Raw genomic sequence first — 25,961 nt, 5'->3', positions numbered from 1 at the left:
TTTCTAGCTACTAGTAGCTACGGACACACTCGATTCGAGCTATAAGCACTAATTTCTAGCTATGTCTCTCGACGAATTCTTAAAGTACTAGCTTCTAAGCCGTCGTGAATCTTAGTATACTAGCTTTAAGGCCTTAAACCTTTAACATACTAGCTTTCTAGCTACGGAATCCTTAACATACCGGCTTTCTAGCTATAGAATCTTCAGTATACTAGCTTTCTAGCTATAGAATCTTCAAAATACTAGCTGTTTAGCTACGGAATCTCAGATTTACTACTAGCTCGAGCATGAAATCTTCAATGTATAGGCGCCTTAAGTATAGAATCGTAGATTGACTAGCTGTTCTATTATAGAATCTTAGATTTACTAGCTCTCCGGATTTGGAATCTCGGATTTACTAGCTATTTAGCTTTAGAATCTTAGATAAGATTGCTGTTTAACTATAGCTACGGAATGATTAAAAAGCAAAAGGTTACTGCCTGCGACCGGTCTTATCGTAGGCAGTAACAATGCCTATAACAGAGCTATTACACTATACGGACCTCGCACTGCTTTATTGGATAACTAAGCTAATTTGACTTATATAGATAAAGTAATGCTTACTAACTAAGCTAAGCTTGAAAGCTAAGCTTTAGTAGAGCCGACGATTGTTATTCTAAAGAAGTCTATTTCTAGTACAGATTATCTAGTTAAGCTAATCCAAATAGCAGAAGATAAAAGCTAATAGTAGCTATACTAGTCTATTAAGATTATTTAAAGCAGAAGCTATATATTAACAACAATTAAAAGCAGAAGCCGCACTCCAACTATCGCAAGTAGAAGCTAAATGCTAACTATTAAAAGTAGAAGCTAAGTGTCAATCAAGCCTCTAGTCTATCGCTTAGCCCTTCTTTGTCGGCGATTGACCCTACGTTGCCTTATAATCCGCCTTCGAATTGGCCTCCTTCTTAGCTTCTTCCTTACGCTTATTAATTACCGGCCGAGCACTCTATAGGTCTAATTCGCGGTATCCTTGCCGCTTAATCTTCTAATTAAGCTCGTTAATGCGATCGCGGACGCTTAGTGATTGCTGTTGCTATAGCTATAGATTCAGCGGTGCTAGCTTCTTCTTCTATGCCTTCTTAGTGCTATCGTTCGAGGATATTATACTAGTAGAAGGAAGTGTAAGAGTAGGTTGTAAGAGTAGGTTGTACCTAATCTTGCTTAATCTTGCTTAAGTCTCGTAGTATTGCTAATGTCTAGCAGTCTGTCTTCCGTAAAAGAGAGATTAAGTATCAATAAGTACTATACGACTCGAACGTTTGCTACGCAGCGAGCATAGCTAAATAACAAGGGCAAGCACTACATGCTGTATAATTAACTGCTCGTGCCGCACTGCTCGTGCCGTATAGGAAAGATTAGCAGTTAGCGACAAATAGCGAGTATACGTCTCGCGATTATCGAGAAGTTGTTACCTAAGCAGGCTAATAAGCGTAGCCTTCCGGCTTCGGCTTTAGTATACTAGCTTTAGTATAGCGGCGGCGATTGCCTCCTACAATGCGATCTTCCTATACTATTCTAATATAGGAAACATCCGGCGGACGTTCTTCGTATACAGAGCTCTCTCCTTATCTAAATTTCATATCGATACGATGATTTCTACGCCTAGGAGACCTCCGCGGAGGTAACGCATGTTCTAGCCACTTTCTCGGTTCGTACTAAAATCTCTTAAGCGTATAGCAAGTAACAATTTAGCGGATAGCAAGCGACCGTACGAACAGCAGAATCGCCTCTAGCTACTCGATTATAAGAACTGGCTTGTTACCGCAATAGAAGACTCTAAAGCGTATAGTAAGTAACGATCCAAAACGAGGCTTTAACGCAGCGGAAGACTTCAAAGCGGATAGTAAGTAACAATACAAACACAAGTCGATACATTAGCAAAGCAAGTAATAGGAGATAGGAAGATTAGAGGCTAAAGCAGGCTATAGTAGCAGTTTTATTTCATTAAGCTATAGAAAGCAGCAGCAGCAGCTAGTAGCAAAACTAAAACTAAATAGAAAGCAAGCTAGCAGCAGTAGTAGTAGTATTATGCGACTTACTGCCATATTTCAGGTCTTACTACGCTAAACAATTAACGAACCTCGCAAAGGCGGTTGTTAGCACGACAACTACTATACTTGCCCTCCTTTCTAGTAACCTTACCCTCGAAGTTAGCTCTCGATTCGGCTTTATACTTATAGCATACGCGGCCGCGCGTAAAGCAGTAACGGCACGGAGGGTTTATAATACGCACATGCTACGTAAAGCCTTGCTCGTAGCTCTCGAGAAGGCGAGCGATATACGAGTAGTATAACTGCTGCTTTCTACTTAATACTACGACCGATATTAGCTAACGAAGCAATTATAAATACAAGGAACAAGCATACTATTAAACTTAGCCTAGGTAAATGTGCGCTAGTAGACTCTAGCGCTAGTAGCACAAGGCCGCACTATCTTAACTTAAAAAGGGCCGCGAGGCGGCCGACTAGTATAGCGCGAGGCGGTAGTAGTGCCTATAGAAGTGCTATTAGTAGCAGTGCCGTTAGTAGAGGTGTCGATAGCGGGCGCAGTAGCGGGCGCATTATCGTTAGGAGCCGGAGAAGAGCTAGAGACAAACAAGGTAGAAGAAAAGCCTAACTAGGCGCTATCGTTAGCGTCGTCGAGGCTATAGCATAGTTAGCACTAATTCTAGATAGCAGATCGAGCGGAAGACTTACAAAGAAGGTAGGCTAGTATCGTCGTCGTCGTCGGTAGTATCGTAGCTAAGTATAATAGTTAGTATTTAAACAAGCAGAAACGAGTAGAAGACTTACTTAAAGAAGCTACTTGCTAGCAAGCTAGTACCGCCGCTACTATATACAATATTAGTTTAAACATCAAGCATTGCTAAGGAAGACTATATATATAGAAGAGTCGTCGTCTTCGATAAAGGAATAGGTAGTAGAAATAGCTAGACTAGGGACAAGCGAAGCCGGAGGCGGTAGACTAGCAGGGAGACTACGTATAATTAGCTATTAACTATACCGCAGAACTAGATCTAAGTACTTACGACGAGCTAAAGGCAGGCGGTACTAGAGATAGAGGTAGCGGCGGACTATTCGATAATTAGTTAAGCCTCTCGATTAAACGATTACGAAGATATATATAAGCGAACTAAGCGGGCTAGGCTAACTAAGCGTAGTAAGGCGCAGGCGGCGTCTAGCACTAAGGGCAGCACTAGAACTATATTAGCATCGCTAGACGGTCGAATAGGATTAAACAAGAATATACATCTACTATAGGCGAACAGCCTACCTATTATTACGAGAGCGCAACGCGCTAGGACGTAGCGAGCGATAAGAGGTATATGCCCTCTTACGGGGCAATGCTAGAAAGACCGGCGGAGCAGCAAGGATACCGGAGACAAAACTAGTAGAAGAGGCGGAGTTAGTACGGCTAGCGCGAATAGAAGCGGAGCGAGTTATACGACTAACGCGAAGAGAGCGGCGAGTAATAGCTATCTTTATTACTTTCTATACTATTAACGTAGTTCTTGTATTTAAGGCGATGTTATAGACGAGTATAAGAGTATAGAGAAGGAAGAGGAAGAAGATAGGAAGAAGCGTAAAAGGTATATACTGCCCTAGAGGTAAACTTCTATTATTCGAAGAAGGAAGGAACTAGGTTAATTGTTACTCTTACTCCCGAGTATTACTTGTTTTAAGAGCACGAGGTCACTTGCTATCCGCTAATTACGCGGATAGTAAGCGACTTCACTACTCTTAACTTTACATTCGGTAGGGTAGAGTGTTTTACATTCCTATTATCTGCGACTTTACTGCTACTAAGACCTCTCAACTTTTATAATACGGTACTATACTTGTCTCTACTTTTATATACTAATCCCGTCTCTAACGTAGCATTCGTATCTCTCACATACTATTATTATCTCTTACTATCCGCGTATAGACTCTAGAAATAGAAGTTCCCGATTTGGCAAGTACTTAGTAAAGTCGGGTCCTAAATATTAGGCTTAGTATCATTTATACAGCGCCTTTATGCCGGCAGAGGATACGTAGAATATTAAGTCCGATTTACTTACTAGTTTAGCGGATAGTAAGCGACGGAATATCGATGTTTCCTCTCTTAATATGTCCGCGGGAATGCAGCTTAGCATTTACATACCTAGGTAATAATAAAATTCTTAGCCCTAACTTCTAACTCGAATCTTTGCTAGATACTAGGCTTCTAGTAATAATTGCGGTCCTTAATCTCTACTAGAAATCTCAAATTCCTAGATCTTCGGGATCTAGATTTTTGAGCACTAAGATTTATAAAAAACAATAAGGACTCGCATAGATCAAGGACCGCAATTATTACTAGAAGTCCCAACTTCTAAGATCCGGACATAGAGATATCAACTTGCCGGCGGCGTTATAACAAATTCTATTGTTGTTCTACGCTAGATCTAGTACTTTTTACCGCACTTTCTATAGCATATTCTATAGCATATTCTACGGTATATTCTATACGACGTTCAGACCGATAAAAGAGGTGCTTTATACAAGACTAACGCGCTCTTTAAAACGATAAGAAGCGCGTTATTAACGAAAGTAGATAGGAAGCATTCGAGCCGCGAGCCGCGAGCCGCGAGATATAAGATATAAGATATTAGCGTAAATAGAAAGAGCTAGACTTTACAGAAAGGAAGCATTCAAGGCAGCAAATATAGAACATTAGTATAAAGGTTAAGAGGAAGATCTTACGAGAAGTAGAAGGCAGGTAGACAGTCTAATTTATAATATCTAGTTAACGCACTTAGAGGCGGCGACCTTTTACAAGCGGCAGCGAGTACACTTGACATTGCGTATGCTGCTATTAAACTGCTTGCCTTCCTAAGAATATATACGACAAGTATAGCCTAAGCGCTTATAGCGCTTGTAGGGAGGCATACGATTCTCGCTAGTATTAGTCTCCTCGATCCGTCTAATATGCGATAACAACTTGTTCTAAGTAGTCGAGTTCGACTCCTATTGCTTTACGCTCTAGCTATAGTATATATTTAAAGCCGCAGGGCGGAAGAGCTTAATACGATTACCCTTCGGACCTTTCTTCTTCGGAGTTAGAGCCGGAGTCGTAGCTAGTTACGGCGGCTGCATTTCTGCTAGCGGTAGTAGTACCCTAGATGCCGAAGATAGTTAAGGTGCTAGAGTTAGTGCCGGAGCTGCACTAGGAAGACCTTGTTACGTACGCTTACGCTAGCGTTGTGCCTATCCTAACGGACCTAAGCGGCGCTTAGCCTACACTTAAGGATATAGCGCTGCGGCCGCTACTTCGATAACGCTAATATATATTAGATACTGCTTAATGCTTGCGATCGAAACATATACTTATCTAGTACATTAACGTCCTAGACCGAAAGAGACTCTTGTTATTGTTGCTGCTACACTACCGGCGTGTCTTCGTATCTAATCGTTAGTCGACGCAAGCTTCTAAGACGACGAGTAGGACGAACAGGGCGACTAGAGCGACTAGAGCGAGGCTCTCTTAGAGAGCCGAACATCTCGTTAATCTCCTCGTCGGTCGCTATAAAGTTGTTAGATGCTATCGTATCGAGAGCGTTAGTAGTTAAAAGCAAGGATAGTGTCGAGAGCGGCGGCAGTCGTAAAGGCAAGGATAGTATTAAGTCGTAAAGGCAAGGATAGTATCGCTATCGCTATCGCTATCGTTCGCTAAGAGAAGAAGGATGCTAAAGCAGAAGGGACAAGCCTAATATAATAGCTGCTGTTATTGTAGAAGCTAACAATACGTATAAAGTGCTTATATAAACAATAGGAACGTACTAACAATACTTATGCTACGTAGGTAGGTTACGAGCTAAGAATTGGCTTCGTATATAATGCTAAGATTGCGGTTAGTTTATACAGGTATCCCGCCTTACCGATAGTAAAGAGCTAGGTAAGAAAGACTTGTCGCTTACCCTCCGCTTAGCTAGCGGATAGCAAGCGATATGTTTTCGCTCGAATACTCACTTCAATCGCAGCCTCGAGTAGTTAGATACTACTACTACGAAAGCTCACTTTTACGAAGCTTCCTACTCCTAATAATAGTAATACCGATAATAGACTTTTACGTAGCCTCCTTCTATAATAGAAGTTCACACTACCGCTAGCGATATAATATCTCTTCCTGCTTACTACTAACTCTTCCTTCTCGTCTAATATCGTATATACCCTCTTACCCTGTCTATAGCATTACCTTAAACATAAGAACTACGTTAGCAGCAGCAGCAGTAGCATTAGAATGCGTTCCTATATGTTATACGAGCTGTTCTATAGTTAAGCAAGCAGAACTAACAAGTATAATAGCCGTCTCGACTCTACGCGGTACGCGCGTTGCGAACTTTCCTTAGAGCGAAGATAGTATTATTAATACTGCTACGAGTATACTATCTCGTAGCCTCCGTAGTAGCAATGTATATATTTAAGATCTATACTCTACTTACTTATCTTACTCTGTTAATCGATTAAAGCCGCCGCGACAACATTATTACTACTACTATTATTACTAAGCGCCGCTCGCTATACGAGCTCCTTACCGAGTGTCTGCCCTAGGTTTTGTTAGGCTTACTAGTCTTGTTTCTAGTTCGGTTTGGCTCGGTGTCTACTAGCCTTAGATAGCCTTATTTCTAGATACATTCGATATAGTTTACGTAGATCTAGAATGGATCTTGCTATAGACCGAGACTGCTGTCGAATATCCTGCCTTATTAACTCTTTAAAGATCTTGCGAATATGCTAGTCTCTAATAGTAAGTTCTGCTAGATATTGTTAGCAACCTTCTACCGCTCTATCGCTTACTATCCGCGTTTAATGCGGATAGCAAGTAACAATCTAGTCAAAGTTAGTATATACTATCGTAGCAAACTCCGGACTTTAAGAGCCTAATAGTACCTCTGCCTACACTAGCGCCTATACCGATTTAAGGGCTAAAGGACTAAGAGCTTACGCTCTACTACCGTGTCTGCTACTATCCGCGTCGCTAGCGGATAGCAAGCGACAGTCTAGTCGATTAAGAACCTCCGGTCCTTAAGTTAGAAACTGCTCTAAGCGTTGCATTAAATTAGTAAAGCGTATCGGACTATACGGATAGTAAAAGACAAGCGTCTATATTAAAGTCTTTATTAGTAACGTTATCTAAGAAGGCAATACGAGAAACGCTCGATATATTACTTAACCTCTTCTATACGAGCTCGACCTAGAGCCGGACCCGGCTAAGGATTGTTATTCTCCTTATCCTTATCCTTAACCTTATCCTAATCCTTATACCCGTCTTCTTCTATTTTGTCTTTAGTATCGCGTTGCAGCTGCTAGTAATGCTTTAATACCTTCTATATGTCTTTACTAAGAGGGTACCGGCTTCGAGTACTACTAAGACGAGAGGAGTATTTCTTAGCAGATTTCTTTAACTAAGTATCTCTAAGAGCATTGCGCTAAGCTTACTACTTAAAGGGACCTAACTCTAACTCTACTTGCTCGAGTAATATCTCTTCGAGCTAGCGCTCTTTATCGCCTTTCTCGCTACCTTCTACTTTACGAATGCGCTTTATTAGCTTGCAGACAAGTCGTTACAAGTATACGACGCTCTTACGAAGCTAATTGTACTCGGTACGGATGTTATACAACTCGGACTAGATAATAATATAGTACTTTAGGCTAGCACTTGTCTATAGACGCTATAGATTCTTAGTCTCTTCGGTTACTTCTTCGTTATTGTCCGTAGGATTTATATCGTTCGGATAGTTATTATCGAGACGGAGTTTCGCGCGTAGGTATTCGGTATATAGAACGACTAGACCGACCTAAACTACGATTAGCATAGTCTTCTATTAGCGCTATATAGATGCTTATACTATCCTCGGCGGAGACAAAAACCTATACTCGCTTACGTAGTACTAGTTTTAGCCGTAGTAGTTAATTACTTATCTTCTTTGCTTTGTCTCTAAGACAGCTCGATACGATATTAACGTGTTTAGTGCTTAGAGCGTCTTAAACGGAGGTGTTAAACACTAATCTTATATCCTTATATACTATTTTATATAGTTTTGTAAGCTTATATAGCAATTCTTAGCCTTACATAGTATATAAGGTTTCGTATATCGAACCCTATACCTAGGCGATCGATCTAGAATTCGTAGGCCTAGATCTACTTAATCCGTAGAGAACCCGTAATCCCGATTAAGACTCTAAGGACACGTTTTGCTAGCGACTACTACTTACGGGAGCTAAGTAGTAGGACAGCGTAGCGCGATATGTAGTCGTCGCAAGATTTAAGGCTAGTAAGTCCCTAGACGATAACCGTAGAGGCATCGGTCGTAGACCGTATATACGTCCGACCTTAAGGGAGAAGCGATAGGTCTACGTAGTATAGCTATTAACTAGCGGACTGTATATAGCAGAACTTAAAACTTTATAGCGAGGTATCGAGGATTCTAAGAACGAGCCTCCGGAAGATCTAGGCCTTACTAAGTTTAGACTAGCGAGGACGATAGATAAAAGGTTACGCATTCTAAGTAGTAACTATAGAGCGAGATTTTATAAGAAATTAGAGGATTATAAAGGGTATACGTTTCTACGAGCTTAGTAGTAGAAGTATACTAGCGAGTCGGGGCCTACGCTCCTTACTCTAGATAAGACGTATAAACAGTAGGAGTAAGAATATAATGCCACTTTGCATATGAAAAGCCGTCTAGGCTTAGAGCTTTGCGGTACCGTTAGAGTACGCACGGAATTTGGAAGTTGACTGTGTCGCATCTTACCTAAAAGCCGTTGGCATCACTGGGAGCTTCAGGAAGCTCAAATCGGTCGGTAAGTATTTTCCATCACAATCACAAAACATATTGTATGCAAAGCTTTAGCGACTGCGCACGGTCAACTCGAGCAGGATGAGACGGAAATGATATCGCAGCTATCCAACAGAACCTATGGCTCGTGGAATGCCGGTTAGAGACCCAACCCAAAGTGATGGTTGCAAATTTGACTTTACGACAGCGGAAGCAGGTGATCAGTCCGATACCTCTACAGGAGATGGCAGCGATGAGGAAGCTGTGTAGATTCACTACTCCAGGCTGTCCTGACTTTGATCCACCCAATGCAGCAGCAGTAGCAACCGCCACAGACATCGGTAATGAAGGTAGCTAATAAGCAGTCTTGAGAAATTGGGAATGGAAGTGGACGGGTCAGGAGAGAAGAGGAAAGAGAACCTTTAAGGGTTAGGGAAGAGGCGGAGAATGAAGGTGGTCATTTGATGCATTTGTCAATCAAACAATCAGGAGATACATCTCGCAGTGAGCAGAGAGCATGATAGGTTGAGATTTGAGGGTCATGGTGAAGTTCAAGCATGTATTCATTTCATTGCAAAATAGCATAGCAGCAGCGCACCGCATCGCATCTGGTATTATACTGCCCAAAAAAATTCATACTCGCTTTGCAAAAATCCCGTCTTTTCGCTCCTCGCATCAGGCCGTAAAGATCATTGACAGTCATTCGTTCTCTTTCCCAAGTAAAGACAATGGAGAACCCCCCCCCCCCCCCCCACCTCCAACCCGGTATCCTTCACCCAATAAACTCCTGAATCGAAGCCAAGGAAGTACTGAACGCATGAAGCTCCAACTGAAGCGCTGTCGTCGTCAAAAGAAATTTCGTCACGCCGTCATTCATCGTCGTCATGGCTTCTCGCCTCGGCATTACCAGCGATTGCTGGTACTACGTCCCAGTCCTGGTCGTGCTGGTGGTCCCATGGTAGACTTTCTTACTGGACTACCAGTGCTACGGTCTGGTGCCTGCATGTTTTGTGCAGATTGACCAATCTTGCCAAAGTCTTGAAAGATGTCGATCGCTTCTTCGCTAGCATCGCTGTGAAGCTCGACACCGAATAGTTCTGAAACGTCTTTATTGCTCATTGTAGCTCCTGGCTGAATATTCTCTTCGCCAAAGCCGACATTCATCCAACTCATATCGGATGTGGTGTTGTTGGGAGGTGATGGCTTATGTGACTGCTTCAAAGGCGAGCCAAGCTTAGCTGGCGATCGCAATGAGCTAGTCTTTGCGATGAATGGTGATAGTGAGAATGGACTACCACTCGTCGGCGGCGCCAACATGAGGTTGTTGCTCTTAGCAGTTCCAGTGATATCTGCGAGAACACCGGTGCTGGTGGCGGCACGGACGAGAGATGGTCGTCTTGCGGACCGCTTCTCTGGCGATCCGCGTGCAGCGGTGTCGTGGTCGGGAAGATCCATGAAGACATCGAATGCTGCATTGTTGAAGTTGTAAGACGGGTCGGGCGTGTCAGCAAGTGGCCGCCATGGTGTCTCATTATGCTTGTAAGGTGAGATGAAAGGCGTGAGGCCCACTGGACCTTCTTCACTGAGCGTGAAAGCAGGACTCCAAGTGTGGCTTTCTTGCGGCATTGGACTGAAGTTCTTTGCAGGCGACAGCAATGCTCTCACTCTGTTGCGGTGATCACGCAAGTTTGTGTTTGGTGATACCGATGGTGGTGGTCGAGCTGGTCGCTTGAAGAGAACAGCCGGGGTGAGTGGGTTGTCGTCCTTGTGAGATGGCGAAGAGCCGAAGCTACCAGGAGGTGGCTGGTAGCGATGTTGGTCCTTGCTTGGGCTGTCAAAGGATGAGCTGCGGATACGTGCAATCTCTGCTTCTGCACGTCCCTTCTTGATCCGATGGCTCCGGACCTCGTTCTCGCTGGCCAGCTGGTGAGATGCACCGCGGGCAGCAGATGACTCGATTGATGACCAGTATCCGCTATCGTTCATGCCTGCGAATTTGCGTCGACGGCCGCCAGATCTGCTTGATAGTGGAATGCGGGGCTCAGGCTCAGGCGTGCCGTTCAAATTTGCATGCATAGTTGGAGGTGATGAGCCAATATCTGCTGGTGGAGGCGAAGATCGCATCAGAAGAGGCGGCGGCGGCATAGCGGCGGCATCGTCATGCTTCTCGTCTTCTTGAAGCGCTGGGTCAGATGCTGGGATCGTGGCGTCAGACGACAGCTCGGTCTCGTCTGGAAACTTGGCAGAATCGATGTCCTTGGTCTCAAGCTTTCTCGATGAATGTGGACCAACGGTGAAGTTGCTAATGGCAGGAGTACTGGCTGAACGGAAGCCTGCTGGATCCGAAGAGGGAGGCATGGGTAGGCCGTGAGTGTAGGATGAGCCATCTGGGTTGATGATCTTCCTCACTGGCTGCTTCTTGCCCATCAGGAAAGGGCGCTCCTCGCCAGGCTTGATGGCCCAGTAGTTGCCCTTGCCTGGGTCATCCTTTGGTCGCTCCTGCTTGATGAAGTTCTTATTAAGGCTGAGGTTGTGTCGAATGCTGTTCTGCCATCCACCTTCAGATCCTCTGTAGAAGCGGAAGTTATCTGAGATCCACTTATAGATCTGGGCGAGGGTCAGACGACGGTTCGGAGCTCTGAGAATGGCCATGCCGATGAGTTCCGCATAGCTGTGAGCTGGCTTTTTGCCGTCATCGGTGAGCACGGGCATGTCTTGCGGGCGTGGCAGCTCAAAGCTGTCTTCACCGGCAGCCTTGAACTTCTTGATGCTCGGATACTGAGGTCGGGAGTCGATAGACGTGCGTTTGAGGGGTGCTTTGTAGCCATAGTCGGGCTCAGGATATGGCAGCTCTCCGAAAGAGGCTCCCTCAAACACATTCTCTTTATCGTATGTCGGTGGGTGCGAGGGGTAGAGTGGGCGCTCCACTTTGGGAGCAACTTGATGATACATGGAGTAGAAGCTGCCGTTCTTCCGCGGTGAGTCGGTTGGGAATTTGGATGGCGAAGGAGGAGACAGTCTGAAGTCGGTGAGCTGATGAGCGCTCATGGGCCGCAGTGGAGAGCTGTCCCTTTTTGAGGGCGATGAGCCCGGCTTGGATGTGGTAGACGGATTCAGCTGAACGTTCTGCTTATTTGTAGCGTCGTCTAGCGGACCGAGGGCATTCAGCAGGGCAGTCTCGACATCTTGTTCGGTCGACTGCTCGGACCAGACCTCGACGGAGGCGGATCGACGCGTCGCTGCCATCGATGTGCGGCGACAGCGACGAAACAGGTAGATATCTGTCAACAGAGGGTGTTTTGACGCGTGGGGCGCGTGATGTCGTCGTTGCGGGTTCCCTGGTCGGCGAATGCTGGCAGGTTGGAGGTAGTTTGGGCGCAGCGGGTACTTAGTTCTCGACGCGTCCCGGGCTCCAGGCTTTCAAGACGGGTGGAGGTGATTTGCGGCGGTGCTGGGCGAATAGATGCGCGAAAATTCTGCTGTCGACTCATCAGAAAGCGTGCTCGGGAGAAAGTGGGATGTAAGAGCTGGAGTGCAGTGGAAATCACCAGGGTGGTGGTGGTGCTTTCGTTGCAAATCCGGGCTGGTGCAGGCCGTGCGCTCGCGCGTTGGGCTCGGCATTATTATTGGCCTAGGATAGCGGATGCCGGAGCGCGCCTTCATCAATCTTCACTCACCTATTCTGGTTGGAGGTGTGATTGACGCGTTTTGGAGGTGGCGTTGATGGAGTACGTGATCAGTGAAGTGCTCGCAATGGCAGTCGCAGCAATGGGCGAAGGGCGAAGGGCGAAGGGAGGAGGACGAGGTGTAACGCGAGTGGAAGCTACAGTAGTTCTAGGTTGGTGAGAGCAAGCGGGGCACGAACGACAGACACCAATTTGGCAATTCTGGCTGACTGCGAAACGCCGTGTGCCGCAAGGGCTCGGAAAAAGATGCTACCGTGACGTGGTACCTGACTTCGCTGCGCGGCGCGACGCGACCATCGCCGATGCCAGAAGTGACCATTCTGGCCTGGGGCTTGTTGCATGAAAGCGCGTCTGACAATACGCTTCAATAAGACGTTGGATTCAAGTGTCACAGTCACGATTCAGCTCGTGTAATAATCAATGGAAGCTGCATCACATAATCATCATCCTCTGAAACATTGAGCTGCTCTCCGATGGCTTGCGTCACTGATCAAACGCGAGGAAGCCGCGGTGCACGTGAATTCTGCCAAGCATTTCATCTCATCTCCCATCTCTGCTCTTATCCAGACCTACTACGTCGAACAATAGAGCGTGCCCGAATCACTTTTCTTACAGGTCCCGGTGAAGATTCCGGCCTTTTATATCTAGGTTAGTCTTATACGTCGCATCTTTGGGGATAAGAAAGTGGGGAGACTAACACAATTTGAGAAACAGCTATCGCCGACTTTTTTACAAACTCCGAACGAACAATCCTTTTCTGTTTCTGCAAGAGCGAAGCTTGTAGAGCAGAAGAGGAGGAAGAGGATGCGAGATGGGTTGAGGTTGAGGTCCATCGTAATAGTTGTAGGGCTTGCGGTATGTTTCAGGCAGCTTTTAGGGTTGTGTACAGTAGGGGACAGGTAGCGGAGGCGAATGGGAAAGGGCGTTTTATGGCTGGCTGCTGTTCATCCTGCCGACAGCTGGCAATAATGTCTGAGTTTGTCTTCGGCGCGAGGCCGACATATCGGCAGTTGAAGGAAACAAGGGGACATCGGTGACAGTAATAAAAGCCGAACGCTTAGAACCCATTCACCTAACTCTCTTGGCTACAACAACCATTGTTATACAGCCACAGTATAAACACTGATACATACACCTACTAAATCAAAGATTCGAGGAGTTTACGAGTAGCATCATTTCTGTGTCCAAAACAACCTATCCAAGACCCCCTGAGCTCGTAAACTGCGTAGATGCTTCGAAAGGAAGGATTGTGCTGAGTGTCGGCTTCTACTGTCACCGAAGAGCCATCCTAGTAATAAGTTCTAGAGCAACTGTTGCGTACGATCCACGCACCGGCCGGCGTCGATGACGGTGTGTTTGAAGTCTGCCGGTATGTCGATGAGCCATTCGCCGAGGAGCCAGTCCGACTTCTCGTCGAATTAGGCAGACTCGTTGTCGGTCGCGGGGATGGCGATGATGCCGCTGATTTAGAGCCACTTGGAATAGATGAGAAAGGCTTCGGGGGTATGTTCTTGCTGAGAGAGACGGCGGACTCGGAGTCGCTCTGGTTCTATTCTGCCTTTGCTTTCGTCTGGAGGAATTCGGACGGCGCGGTGAATATGGAACTGGTTAGCTGGTTCGCCGACTCGAACCGCGACGACCGAGCCGGAAGTGCTGATCTCGCTGGGCGATATAGTATGACTGTTATGGGGACATCTTGAGTCGCTAGAAGACGGGGATCAGACACAAACTGCAAAAGCGCCATTTAGGGAATAATCAAGTCTTTGGAAGCGTCACCAAAAGTGCTCAACGGGGCAAATAGACCGGATGTCGCTGCGCTTGTTGCCTTTGGTAGCACTCATGTTGGAGCTGATGAAGTCGCGTGGTTGATCGGTCGAGAGTCGGATGTGAAGCTCGATCGGGAAGCTGCAGGGCTGCACATCACGTGCTGAATGCCTGAGGCTGGAACTGCTGTGCGTTTCCTCTTCGGACTTCGTGGATTAGTCTCTGAACACAACATCATTTTCATATAAGTTATCCTTGGCGACTGTAGCAGCGCACACTATGCCCATGATTCCGGCGGGCAAGCAGGCCACTACATACCACATCGTGGTCGCCGATTCGAAGCTGTTCTCGTCTCCTGTCGCGTTGCGCACTCACGGGTACTGGGCATCTAAGATCGCTTCCACCACTGGCTCTTGGAAGACTTTCGGACCCTCGTGGCTGGAAACTCCGACCAGGCTCTTTTGCAAGGCGCTAATAGAAAAACGGGTCTTGCGGAAAAAGCGATGGTGGGAGAAGGAAGTAGTGCAAACAATCTGCATTTTCAAATTACGAATTTTCTAGTCCACTGGCTCTGCTAACGAAGGAGTGAGATATATTGGCTGAAAAGGAGTGTCGAATACCACTTAAGGATACTCTGTGGGAATCGGGACTTCTGGCATGGACCCAGCAATGTGGGCCCAGCTTCGGATCTGAATGCCCATTGCCTTGAAGAGGAAGGTGTTCATCATATATCGAAGCATTCTTGACGGATCTGGCAGATGCGGTGGTGTATGTCGGGCGCCACGGGGTAGAGGTAGAGGCTGTCGAGCCGGGGAGGGTTATGACGATGGAGTTTGGAACAAATGCCATCGAAGTCCTTCTCTTCCGGAACTGGCAAGTCGTCAACATCGTGCTCTGTACGAGCGACTGTATTCGCGAAGACCTGAAGATCATGTTAGGAACCTGGACTTTCGATGGCTTGGATGAGTGAAGACTTACCGCACCGTTGGACCGCCCCTAGTGGCCACCTTTACCAGCGGCTTCGATGTCTGCAGCGAGCTCATCCTGCTTGACTGGCTCATTCCATCCTTCGGCCCGACGACCTTGGATGACTTGGTCATGTCGTTCAGCCAACCACCTGGCAACTGGAGTTGGCACAGCATTGTTCCCCATAGCTATATTATGAGAAGCAAGGTTGGCCGACGTGAGTGCATCTCCAGCCGAGTTACTTGGTCGACTACTGGCGAGAGTGATGTTGGAGGGAGCAGAGCTACCATGGGTGGCTTTGGTGCTGATAATGTTTCAGCAATACCGTTTGGACGAGAGAGATATGGTCAACACTTACGATGACATGTCGGGATACTGCTGCTAGGCAGAAAGAACTCTTACGATTGACTGTTGACTCTAGGGATGTTGCGAGGAAATGTGATGCTCGACGAAACTCTCAACGCTCGGTAAACGACAACAGACGGAGCTGCGACGTGGCCGTCATCTTATACCCATTGCGAGCGGACCATTAACCACAAAATGAAGAACATTTTGCACATCAGAGCATTTTGCACATCAGAGAATTTTGCACATCAGAGCATTTTGCACATCAAAGGCGTGTACAACCTGTGATCCAGCCCAGGATCCATGCTATGCCTTGGAAGCGATTCGGAAGCAGCATGCGTAGATCGACCGCATACGCAACGCTCGCCTTGAGCCGATCCAGTCAGAAGCTACGAGCTTGAAGAGAAGCCAATGAGCCAGTGCAAAAGAGCACATCAGATTCCCTCTCCTGCATGGGCTGGTGGGCGAAATGAAGAAGATGGAGCAGATGAAGCCACATGCGAACCATATTGTCCAGCTCAATCTGGACTAGAGGTTGTGTTCCGTGCGAGAAACGTGTTGCCAAGCCCGTTTCACCTGTGCTGTGGGGAGCATGGCTTACGAAAATACACATTTATGTGCAGTTTCTCGGTCGCAAGACCAATAACAAGTGGAACATCCTGGCATCCCCGCCCTGCAGGATGCTTGCGTTAGCGCAAGGCAATCGAGGCACACGTCACACGGGTCGCATGTCGCTGCTACTCTAGCAGGCCTGATTATGATTTAATCCAGCCTTTCCGCACTTTGGAATGCAATTTTGACTCTCTGCTTCGCTCTGAATTGTTTATCGGTCTGACAATGACGAAGGACTGGCTTAGCATAAAGAACGAGGCGTGTCAGCTGTAAGTCGATTCCGGACTAGCCAATCACAGACATCACCTGGCCGTGGATGCATTGGGATGAAACTTCTCTACGAACGGATCTTGCTGACATGATGTTCTGATTTGCTAGGCATGCCAATAGATACACGCTCGACGAGATCAAGGCTGAGCTGTATGGACTGCATAAGTTCGAAGCATCGTAAGTGCAGTGAGGGTCTCGTTGAGCCGTACGAGTGAACTTGGTTCACTCACCGACCTGTGTATCGCATCGACTCCGCCATATGGCTCCATCGATGGCAATATCTTCACGCACAGCAAGCCGATGGCGACATGCTCAAGCGGAGCGGTTGAGAGATCTTCAATCTAGTCCATAGCCCATCGGGAGATCACGATGGACTCGCTGACCCTTGTCATAGCACACGAGCTTGGCGTCTGAAGTTCAAGGAATGGGGCATCAAACACCGTACAGCAAATACCACCAGAATCCAGAAGACAGCAACAAGGAATAGGCGCAAGGTGCAAGTTCCAGACAAACATGCCACAGACGAACCATCAGCCCGGATCGGTCTTAACTCGCCAGTCTTGAGATATTTTAAGGATGAGCAAGTGAATGCAGACACGGAGTACCTCGACGATCTGAATAAAGCGGAGCGATGGAACTTACTGGCTCAAGAGTTCGTCGCTCATGATTATGGAGATGATGTGACGTCGTTATATTACGAGCATCTCGCCGAACTTCTCGACTACTACATGTATTCCAAGGATATCGCCGATCAAATTCGCCAAAATTTGGACCAACTACGCAAAAAGCCTTTCTGGGACATCATGCGGAACAGAGCAAAGGTATTGCCAGCTCTTTATAACTTCCTATATCACGCAACCGGTTACTTTCTCAACTACGATGTTAGTGCTGTCCTTTTCAAACCTTGCGTAGAGCGAAACGAATTTTGCGCACACTCCACCGAGTGCCTAAGCGTGGCGTCTGCGATCTTGTTGCATGCGAAAGACCAAGAGGTGCCCGGGTACTGGGAGGTCCTAGGCTCGCAATATGAATCGGCGGAATTGATCCTGCGCTCTTGGATGTCTGGAGATTTGAGAGCTCCCGACAAATTTTTGGGACACTGGTGTAATAATTGTGATGATGGGGATATATTCTGCGATGGTCGTCTTGTCTCGATGGTACTCGAAGTCATCCCAGACGAATACCCTGAAATCAAGGTCAAGGCGATGCAAGTTGTGGGTAAGAGTTTGCACAGACTAGGTCTGGATCTCGAGTATCTCTACCACAACGCGCTCTTTAGCACTTGGACTCCGCTCAATTGGCGTCCGGCTGAAGTTCTGCTTCAATATTCAGGTACCAAGCCTAAGTTATGCTTGGAGTGGCTTTCCGACAAGTTCAATCAGTACAGGAATCCTGACGAACATATTGACCTCACAAAGCCTTCTTTGGATATAGCAGACACTCTGCAATCCATATTAGAAGATTGCCTGAGGGTAAACCACTTTTCGATGAGTTTCAGAAACTATCACGTCCTCTGGTACTTCATTCACGTTATCACCAAGGCTTGGGTGGACCTGGTTCTTCAAGACAACACTGGAAGTCTGGAGCTCAACGCTAGCGACATTTTGAAGATCCGAGAGGACTTCGGTGGACTACCAGGATTGAGGCTGTCCATTGACGCAATAGCACTGACCCGGATGTCAAATTCTGCGGATCTGCAGAGTCTTCATCCAAAACTACTTGACTATGAGAGCGAGCCTAGTTCAGATACTTCGCAGAATGGCACGAATAGCGGAGAAGAGCAAGTGGTTGAAGTCCATGTTATCTCATCAGATGAGAATGAGTCATCAGACGAGGATGAGGAAATGCCTGATGCTTCAGCTCCGTAAGCAGCAAGACACCATATGTACGGCATTACAAACGACACAAGATGGATCAGCGTGGTTCAGGAAGCGGCTGAAGACGAAAGGGGAGAGCATGAATGAAGTGAAGACAGATATCACTCAATCACTCCCCCTAAACACAGCTAGGGTGGCCATGATACTATCTATCGACGCTACAAAAGCGATTGAAATCGGGAAAGGCCAAAGATGAGATCGGAGGAGAGCGCACGGAATATCACCCAGATGTAGCTCGCTCCGTCTGAGCCGAGATGGAGTGCGCACGACATCATGTCGATTTCAGAAAATTTCTTAACACACTCCGAAGAGCTGTTGGGGCAAGATTCAGACTGCATAGATGAATTTCAATACCTTACGGAGAGGTTTCACTCGCATTATGCGAGTGGTTGATTCTTGAATTGCATATTCAAGTGAATATTCATATTTAGAATATTCATGATTGATTCTAGCATTCTTGAATATTTATGAATATGAATATTCAGGCGGTTATACTACGGCGCACTTATATCCTATGTAAGTATGCAAATTCCAGCTCTTTCTTTATATAATACAATATCTTCAATAGGACGGAAACGCGTAGAAGTAATCGAGGTAGGTAAACAGCTAACTATAGCATTCCAGTATATACTAATAGTTTAGATGTCGGACTCGGAGCCTAACTCGGAGCAAGAGTTATAGACAATCGACCAGTCTACGTAGGCGTTCTTAGCATTGTAGAGCTATTATCTCAACCTCCTGCTTAAGGATATAGTAGCTACTTATCTAACTCTTAGCGAGACCGACTATTGTATTACCCCTGCTTAGCTCTATTTCTAATAAGCCGGCATCCTATCATTTATTAACGAAGTAGCGTAGAATAACTTTAAGCAGTATATCGGAGATGCGGAAAAGGAGGGTCTATAGCTACTATTCCGTAGGGTTACGAGGAAGACGACAAAGAGCCTCGTATATACGCCGGAGTACTACTGAAATTGAATAACTATTATCCAATCTACTATTCAATCCACTACTAGAATCCAACTGACTATTTAAACTAGTGAAATATTTATTCTTTTTGCCCTTTTATATGCTGATTCTGATTATTCACTTGAATATTCTGAATTGAATATTCACTGATTTGATTTAAGGGTGTAGAATCGATTATTCAGGAATCAACCACTATGCTCGCATATCTCTTTAGATCTGGATGAATGACACAGGATATCGGATGTTGTTCCAGCCGGCATGGCTGTTGGAGGCGATACAACGACGATCGCGCGAGAGTGGTTTGACGAGGACATTTCATACCGTGACTACGGGCAAGCAATACAAACCCACGGACAGCGCCCGACGAGCAATCCAAACATCACGAAATGGACCCGACGAAATGCGGCGCCGTTGAGTTCTTGTGGGTACCTGCTACAGGCAGAATCTTGCCGCCAACTAACTCATAATTTGAGGACTACACGATTTGGCTGTTGATACGCGGAATGTAAATGTGGGTCTGGTCTGCGGGTACTTACCTCAGACGAACTACCATATCCTCAACGTCACAAACTTGGTGAAAGTAATACGCTAACTTGCGCGGCGACATCCTTTGCTCACTGAGACGTGCACACCACGAATGGGGACAGTGATAGATGTGAAGTTGGATCTTATGCGCGAACTAATGGTGCGGTGGAGGAGGATCATGTTTACACGGGTGACGTGTATGGGGAAAGATGAAGTTTTCAAGGTAGGGTTTTCTTCAGTTCGAGCTAATGCAGACCCAGTAAGTACTATGCTCGACGAGAGTCCGAATTGCTTTGATGAGAGAGTACCTGCGACATCTCATCCGTCTGTGACAAACTTCGAGAAATGCCAAGAAGCCCCCGATGAGCTTCAGCATTCATCTTCATGGTCCGTCCATCCCTAAAAGCGTCCAAGTGATCTTCTCAAGCTCCATTGCTCCCCAACCATTACTATTGTGCCATGACTGACAGTTGTCAACAGCGTCAAACCACTCGCCTGTCGAACGGCTACTCCCACCCATGGCGTAATACTCCGTCCTGGGAGCATCCCCCCAATCTTCCAGGCGGTTGAAGCACTCAAACCATCTCAAAAGCTTCACATAAAAATCCGGAGCCATCTTTCCCTTCTTAACCCAAGGCGGCCGACCGTAGTGAAGCGCGATAGAGAGAGTCGATTTGGCAAGATGTTTGAAGCTCAGCTCTGAGCGAGTGTCGATGAATTTGATAAGGTTGGTGAAATCGAAGTTCTGGATTGTGATGTCGATCTCAGCGGAGCCGTCAAGCATAGTAGCGAATTCCTGGCTGATCTTGTGATTGGCCACGAGGAGGCGCGAGGTTGAGCTTAAGCGCGGAGTCTTTTTCGGGAGATATGTGGTCTCGTTTGAAGCGACGAGTTCGTAGATCTGGTTGCGCACTCCACCTGGCAGATTCTCGAAGATGAATGAGCGGAGCTGAGTTGTCTGCTGCTTAGAAGATTTCTTAGCTTTCTTTTTCTTGCGTGCGCCTTGAGCGGTTGGAGGGTTGGAGCGCTTCATCGTGTTGGATGATGCGGGTCGTGGATGTAAAGGATAAGAAGAGATTGAGAAGGAAACTCAAACTTATACACTTAGCAAAGTGAGCTTGATGATGAAACGCAACGGCCATGCATGGAATTGCGTAAAAGGATCACTTAGGCAAGATCATCAAGTGACTCCACCAAAAGGCAGTCGCGAGATCATTTGCAACTCACCGCCAGGCTCTTGCACATGACCGCCAAGACTCCAAACCTAAAACTCCTTCGAAGCCAGCTTCGGTTTCACAACGGGCATATTCCCCTTATCGAAATTCCCACAGAAGACTTTAGATCCAGTAGGTCCAAAGAGTGGCTTCTTCCTCCTATCACGCGTCGAATGAGTTACGGTATTCTTGTCTTGCGTTGCGGCTGGAGCATGTGCTTCACCAAGCATGCATCGGTTGATGTCGGTTTGCTGGAAGAAAGATTTGCCGGTGCTACCGGTGTGGAAAAGATCGAGTGATGGGGCTGACGGTGGCATGTCGAGTAGAGTGCTGATGGGAAGGTGTTTGCTTTCGGGTGAGGTCGATTTGTGATTGCGGAGGGAGATGGCTTTGCGAAGTGGGCTTTTTATGATTGCCTACAGCCTGGCCGCAATGTCTCGTGAATGACTTCGGAGGTGTGGAAGAACGTATACAATGCCTTGATGGCAGTGACGGTGGTTCTCCCCCACATGACGGAAAGAGCAATGCCGCCTTGTATAAGTAATTCTGCCTGTTGCGAGACGTAATGGTAGGCTCCGGTGGCGCGAATTGCCGTCCTCGATCTCGTCGTGAATACTTTATGAATCCTCTCATATCGGACGCTACAAGCCATGTTAGACTTTTACCCGCTTCTCCAAGAAATTTCAAGATCAAAAATTACAAAATCGCCTAAGGTCAAAGTCAAGCGTCCTGTGGTTCCGCATGCATGAATTTTCAATTGCCATGATATGGCTCTACAGGCACGAGTCCCTTTACACTCTCACTCTCTCGCCTCCCGGTCTCCTCGTCCCCATCCACATCCCTTTCCTCCTCTTGCTCCACAATCGTCGTGACATGTATGCCCGAAGTAAGAGCATCCGGTGATGTGCGACCATGTGAACAACTGCTACTTTGGCTTCCTTCTTCCATATCTTTCATGTCAGATGTGTGAAACTTCTTTCCTAATCGAAAGGTGAATCGGCCGCTCTGCTTCTCTTTTCCTGTCTGACTTGGATTTGCTGATATGTGAGACTGAAATTTGCCTCGTGTGGCGGGACCGCTGAGTTCGAAGACGGGTGTCACGCGTCGAGATCCGTTGGTTGATATGAAGAGATGTGGGAAGAATCTGGTCACGCAGCCTTTTAGTGTTGGCAGGCACGAGCACACAATGCCGACGTTAACTTCAGTGCTGCTCCAGATCGCCGCTAGTGGGTTGTCCCAGCTTACGTCGTCCGAGACGGAAATGGCGTAGAGCGCGGACAGTCGCAATACTGATATGATGCACACCACGCCTCCGAGCCCGAAGACGGCCATCAATATGTATCGTTGTTTCTTTGGTATATTCAAAGATTTCAGGACAGGCAGTGGGATAATGGCGGTCGCCAAGTCTGTTGCGATATTGACAGCAGCATTGGAGAACCTGGTCTAGATTAGCGATCACTATAGATTATGTCTCAGGACGTTGACTTACCAGACTGCCAAGCGATTGAGGCATGTGCCTCTCGAACCATCCCAGAACGAATGAATTGGCCAGCAAGCAAAGACTGCCGAAAGAAAAGCCCACATGGTCCAGCCAACAATGACGCCAATCAACGCGAAGCACACTCTGCGGAATGGTCGATTCGGGAATATCCTGAGGTATTGCAATATGATCGATAGCTTTGTGAAGCACAGCGCAAGATAGTATATCCAGACAGATGCCCAGAACCATATCAGAGAGTATTTCTTCTCGTGTTCACTGAGCGTATCGTAATGCCTTCCCATTCCGTACTTCACCTGCATACACATTGTTGCGGTGAGGGCTATGGTAAGGGCGAGCGCGATTGAATTGAATAGGTCGTCCAATCCAGCATTGTGTACGATCCATGTTCGTGTGTAAATTCGAGCGACCGTTGCAAGGAAAGCCAGTATCGTGAAAGCGATCGTGACACCGGTGACAGCATCTCCTGGAGCATGTCCGCCCGCAGCCATTGTGCTGCCGCCGAGACCACAGCGGCGTCGAGCGTGTCGTCCAAATAGACCTCAGGCCTATGCGAAAATGCAAAATCGGAATGATGAGTGTCGGTCCCAGTTCGAGCCAGAGGTTTAGAGAACCATACCGAAGGTGCAAAGATCTGGGACCGAGGCCACGGACTGCCCAAGATTAAAGCTTCGACCCACAAGGACCATCAAGGCGCCCTGCAGCACGTTGCTCTATCCTCGAAGTTGTACCGCTATCAAGTCAAAAAAAATCTTCTTGATGTGGAGGCGGGCGAAGAAGCAGAAGGACACGGATGGTAAAAGTTGTCGAGCAGTCATGTCTTCATGACGGGCTGCAGGTGACAGCCACGTGGAGGGGGTCCGTTTGATCACCAAAGTCCGTGATCAGAAAAGCGGAACGCTGAGCATGGTGGAGTAACGTACAAACACCAATGTGTGGCGAGCAAGGTAGCACGCTGCACGTTGCACGCTGCACAAGAAGTGTGAACTGGTTAGTGTGCCAATGCGGATCAGATTTTGGACAGATGATACATAGCACGTATTGTCGAACTTCACTTGACGATGTGCACAGCTTTGAGGAAACATCTTCTCTTGCCGTAACAAATGGTCCGACACCTGCGATGTGGAAAGCGCCACACAGCTGCTGTTTGACAGCATCTGACTCGCAGCTCGCGGCGTGCAGATTTCGCGAAGCATGTGGGATCGCGTTCAGAACCCTTGGCGAAATGCTTCTCTGAGGCGAAGTTCAGCCGTCGTCCAATGTGCATGTCGTGGAAGTGATCGCCATACCAGATGGAGATGATCGGCTGAAGACTTTGTCAGATTCGACGAGTCAAGTCGCTCGCAAAAATCCCCAAAGTTGTTCCTGAATTCTTTGCTGGCATGGAATGTGTCCTTCGCCAATGCCGAGGACATGTGAGCTCCTGTTGTAGCACAAGTCTCAAGTCTCAAACAAGCGAGAACTGCATAGGAAATTGTTCCGCGATGCAACGAGATCTCAGCACGTCACATCACGTTGGCTGCAACTTTCCGTTCCTACCGTCATTGACGTCGTTCAAAAGCCACCGACAGATGTCTTTCGGGTCTGTAGAGAGGGATGAGCCTTGTCTGTCAGCTGTCTAATCGGAGATAACATCCCAAGTCATCTGTATGCTCCGTTGCACGGGCGAAGCACGCGCTGACATTCGGATCGCCAGCGGTGTGGATCTGGCCGGGGATGATTCGGAGTCTGCAGCAAAGTATCGTGCGAGCGCATTCAGTCATCCTCAGTGATAGGATGATAGTAGCAGACGAGATCTGATCGAGACTGCCTTGCTCCGAAGAAGTGATGAAGTTGAACTTGGGCAGGAGAAAGTTCATCTTCAGAGTTCAGCCAAGGCTGCTCGGTAGAACGGACCGAAGCGTGAGCCTGAGCCAAATTTGGAAACCGCGACGTTGCTGCTTCGAGCCGTGCTGTTCGACGACTTTCAAAGCTATGAGATCAATGCTATAACAAAACCACAACACCGGCATAGTACTGCCGAATAGCCTCACCATGCACTCGAGCTTATCGCGCATCCAGAATGTCTTTGGCTTCTTCACATCAGTGGCCTTTGCAGTAGCAGCAGCAATTGCAGTCAGCGTGCTTCTAAGCCCCCAAACACCATCGGCGTCTCTAGACCTCAAGAATGTGCGAGTGTATGTAGCAAATGACCTCTGTATCATATATTACATCCAAGCTGACGGCGATACACAGAGTCAAAGGAAGACCGCACTACTACTCCACCAAGCGCGAAGAATACGCCCACGTAACCTTCGACCTCGATGCCGACCTGAGCTCCCTCTTCAATTGGAACACGAAACAAGTCTTCGCATACATCACCGCCTCATACCCCTCGAAGAAGCCCGGCGAGATTCCTGACTCCGAAGTCGTCGTCTGGGACGCCATCATCCCCCACGACCTCGCACCTTTCCACCCCAATACGTACGTCCACCCTACACCCAGCGGTCAGAAGCAGAAATCCAAAAAGCGATCCCCAGACGCAAAAGCCTATCCACCCGGCACCGAGCCCGGTATCCTCCGTCTGAACAACCAAAAGCCAAAATACCAGATCACCGATGTGTCGGGGAAGATGGCGGAAAGGGAGAATGCTACTTTGACTCTGCATTGGAATGTACAGCCTTGGGTAGGACTTTTGACTTGGACGAATACGAACTCGTATGGTCGATGGCAGGGTTTGAAGGGTGGGAAGAGCAAGAGTTTTGATTTCCCGGCTTTGAAAGCGAGTGAAGCGGTGAAAAAAGAGGATCTTAAGACTGAGACTGGTGGGGAGCGGAATCGGGGGAAACCGGCGTAGTTGATCGGGATAGGCATGAATCCGCACTCTCAAAAATTTTGAAATGGCTGTCTGAAGACTTCGATCTCGGCCTGCTACAAAAATTCACACTCTCCTCATCCATCCTTTCAAACCCCAGCCTAATCTATCCATCCCAGATCCTAAGCAAAACACCAAAAAAGAAACTCTCCTACATTTCCGACACCACACAGAGTGGCATCATCAGAGATAGTGAAAAGCCCTCATATATTTGAAGGGTTGTTACTCTGTATTATCATTCCTGCCTGACAGGTCTCGTTACGAGTGGATACCTCGCCGATTGCAGGCTTTCTAGAAACGGCAATCGCTCTCACATCATCGCTTGACCGAAGGAGGTGTTTGTGGGATACTCGAGCTTTGGGATCGGTCTATGAGATGTAGGGGATGTTGAGGAGTTATGTGAGGGGGAAGTGGGAAGAAGAGAAGAAGGGAGTGAAAAAAATTGTGACGAGGAAAAATATGATACTGTAGTGAGAAGTTGGTACAATATAATGAAGGTTCGCGAACCCAAGTAGACTTCTCCTGAGCATCGCAGTGCC

General features: G+C 47.2%; 6 protein-coding genes across 6 annotated transcripts; 3 read left to right on the top strand and 3 right to left on the bottom strand.

The window, feature by feature from the left end:
* Positions 1 to 8,736: 8,736 nt before the first annotated feature.
* Positions 8,737 to 9,863, top strand: MYCFIDRAFT_175956 (uncharacterized protein; the record flags this gene model as incomplete). The annotated part of the gene is made up of 7 exons (XM_007929595.1): positions 8,737 to 8,746; positions 8,778 to 8,804; positions 8,845 to 8,901; positions 8,950 to 9,183; positions 9,215 to 9,298; positions 9,332 to 9,346; positions 9,373 to 9,863. 7 exons carry the CDS (start codon positions 8,737 to 8,739, stop codon positions 9,861 to 9,863), a joined length of 918 nt encoding a protein of 305 aa, XP_007927786.1.
* Positions 9,864 to 10,183: 320 nt separating this feature from the next.
* MYCFIDRAFT_115603 (uncharacterized protein) lies at positions 10,184 to 11,860 on the bottom strand (the record flags this gene model as incomplete). Its single annotated transcript, XM_007929594.1, has 2 exons — positions 10,184 to 10,311; positions 10,417 to 11,860. Coding segments are annotated over 2 exons (1,572 nt in total), but the record flags the coding sequence as incomplete, so codon positions are not given.
* A 4,580-nt stretch (positions 11,861 to 16,440) lies between these two features.
* MYCFIDRAFT_82333 (uncharacterized protein) lies at positions 16,441 to 18,945 on the top strand (the record flags this gene model as incomplete). The annotated part of the gene is made up of 5 exons (XM_007929532.1): positions 16,441 to 16,484; positions 16,606 to 16,662; positions 16,880 to 18,349; positions 18,848 to 18,878; positions 18,931 to 18,945. The coding sequence occupies 5 exons, from the start codon at positions 16,441 to 16,443 to the stop codon at positions 18,943 to 18,945; spliced, it is 1,617 nt and encodes a 538-aa protein (XP_007927723.1).
* Positions 18,946 to 20,238: 1,293 nt separating this feature from the next.
* MYCFIDRAFT_197543 (uncharacterized protein) lies at positions 20,239 to 20,889 on the bottom strand (the record flags this gene model as incomplete). Its single annotated transcript, XM_007929593.1, has 1 exon — positions 20,239 to 20,889. The coding sequence occupies one exon, from the start codon at positions 20,887 to 20,889 to the stop codon at positions 20,239 to 20,241; it is 651 nt and encodes a 216-aa protein (XP_007927784.1).
* A 1,300-nt stretch (positions 20,890 to 22,189) lies between these two features.
* On the bottom strand, positions 22,190 to 23,035 carry MYCFIDRAFT_119749 (uncharacterized protein; the record flags this gene model as incomplete). The annotated part of the gene is made up of 2 exons (XM_007929591.1): positions 22,190 to 22,508; positions 22,560 to 23,035. Coding segments are annotated over 2 exons (795 nt in total), but the record flags the coding sequence as incomplete, so codon positions are not given.
* Positions 23,036 to 24,558: 1,523 nt separating this feature from the next.
* MYCFIDRAFT_52704 (uncharacterized protein) lies at positions 24,559 to 25,482 on the top strand. Its single transcript, XM_007928861.1, has 2 exons — positions 24,559 to 24,745; positions 24,804 to 25,482. Exons 1-2 carry the CDS (start codon positions 24,603 to 24,605, stop codon positions 25,402 to 25,404), a joined length of 744 nt encoding a protein of 247 aa, XP_007927052.1. The 5' UTR covers positions 24,559 to 24,602; the 3' UTR covers positions 25,405 to 25,482.
* The last annotated feature ends 479 nt before the right edge of the window (positions 25,483 to 25,961 follow it).

The sequence above is a fragment of the Pseudocercospora fijiensis genome, assembly GCF_000340215.1.
Source record: "Pseudocercospora fijiensis CIRAD86 unplaced genomic scaffold MYCFIscaffold_5, whole genome shotgun sequence".
NCBI lineage: Eukaryota > Fungi > Ascomycota > Dothideomycetes > Mycosphaerellales > Mycosphaerellaceae > Pseudocercospora > Pseudocercospora fijiensis.
The sequence above is the reverse complement of the archived record's forward strand: the minus strand, read 5'-3'. Positions and strand labels throughout refer to the sequence as shown.

Bases quoted from the DNA above. Each gene is read 5' to 3' on its own strand.
- MYCFIDRAFT_52704 (XM_007928861.1), top strand. From the start codon at position 24,603: ATGCACTCGAGCTTATCGCGCATCCAGAATGTCTTTGGCTTCTTCACA. The intron at 24,746-24,803 runs GTATGTAGCAAA...GGCGATACACAG, and splicing joins GACCTCAAGAATGTGCGAGT to AGTCAAAGGAAGACCGCACT.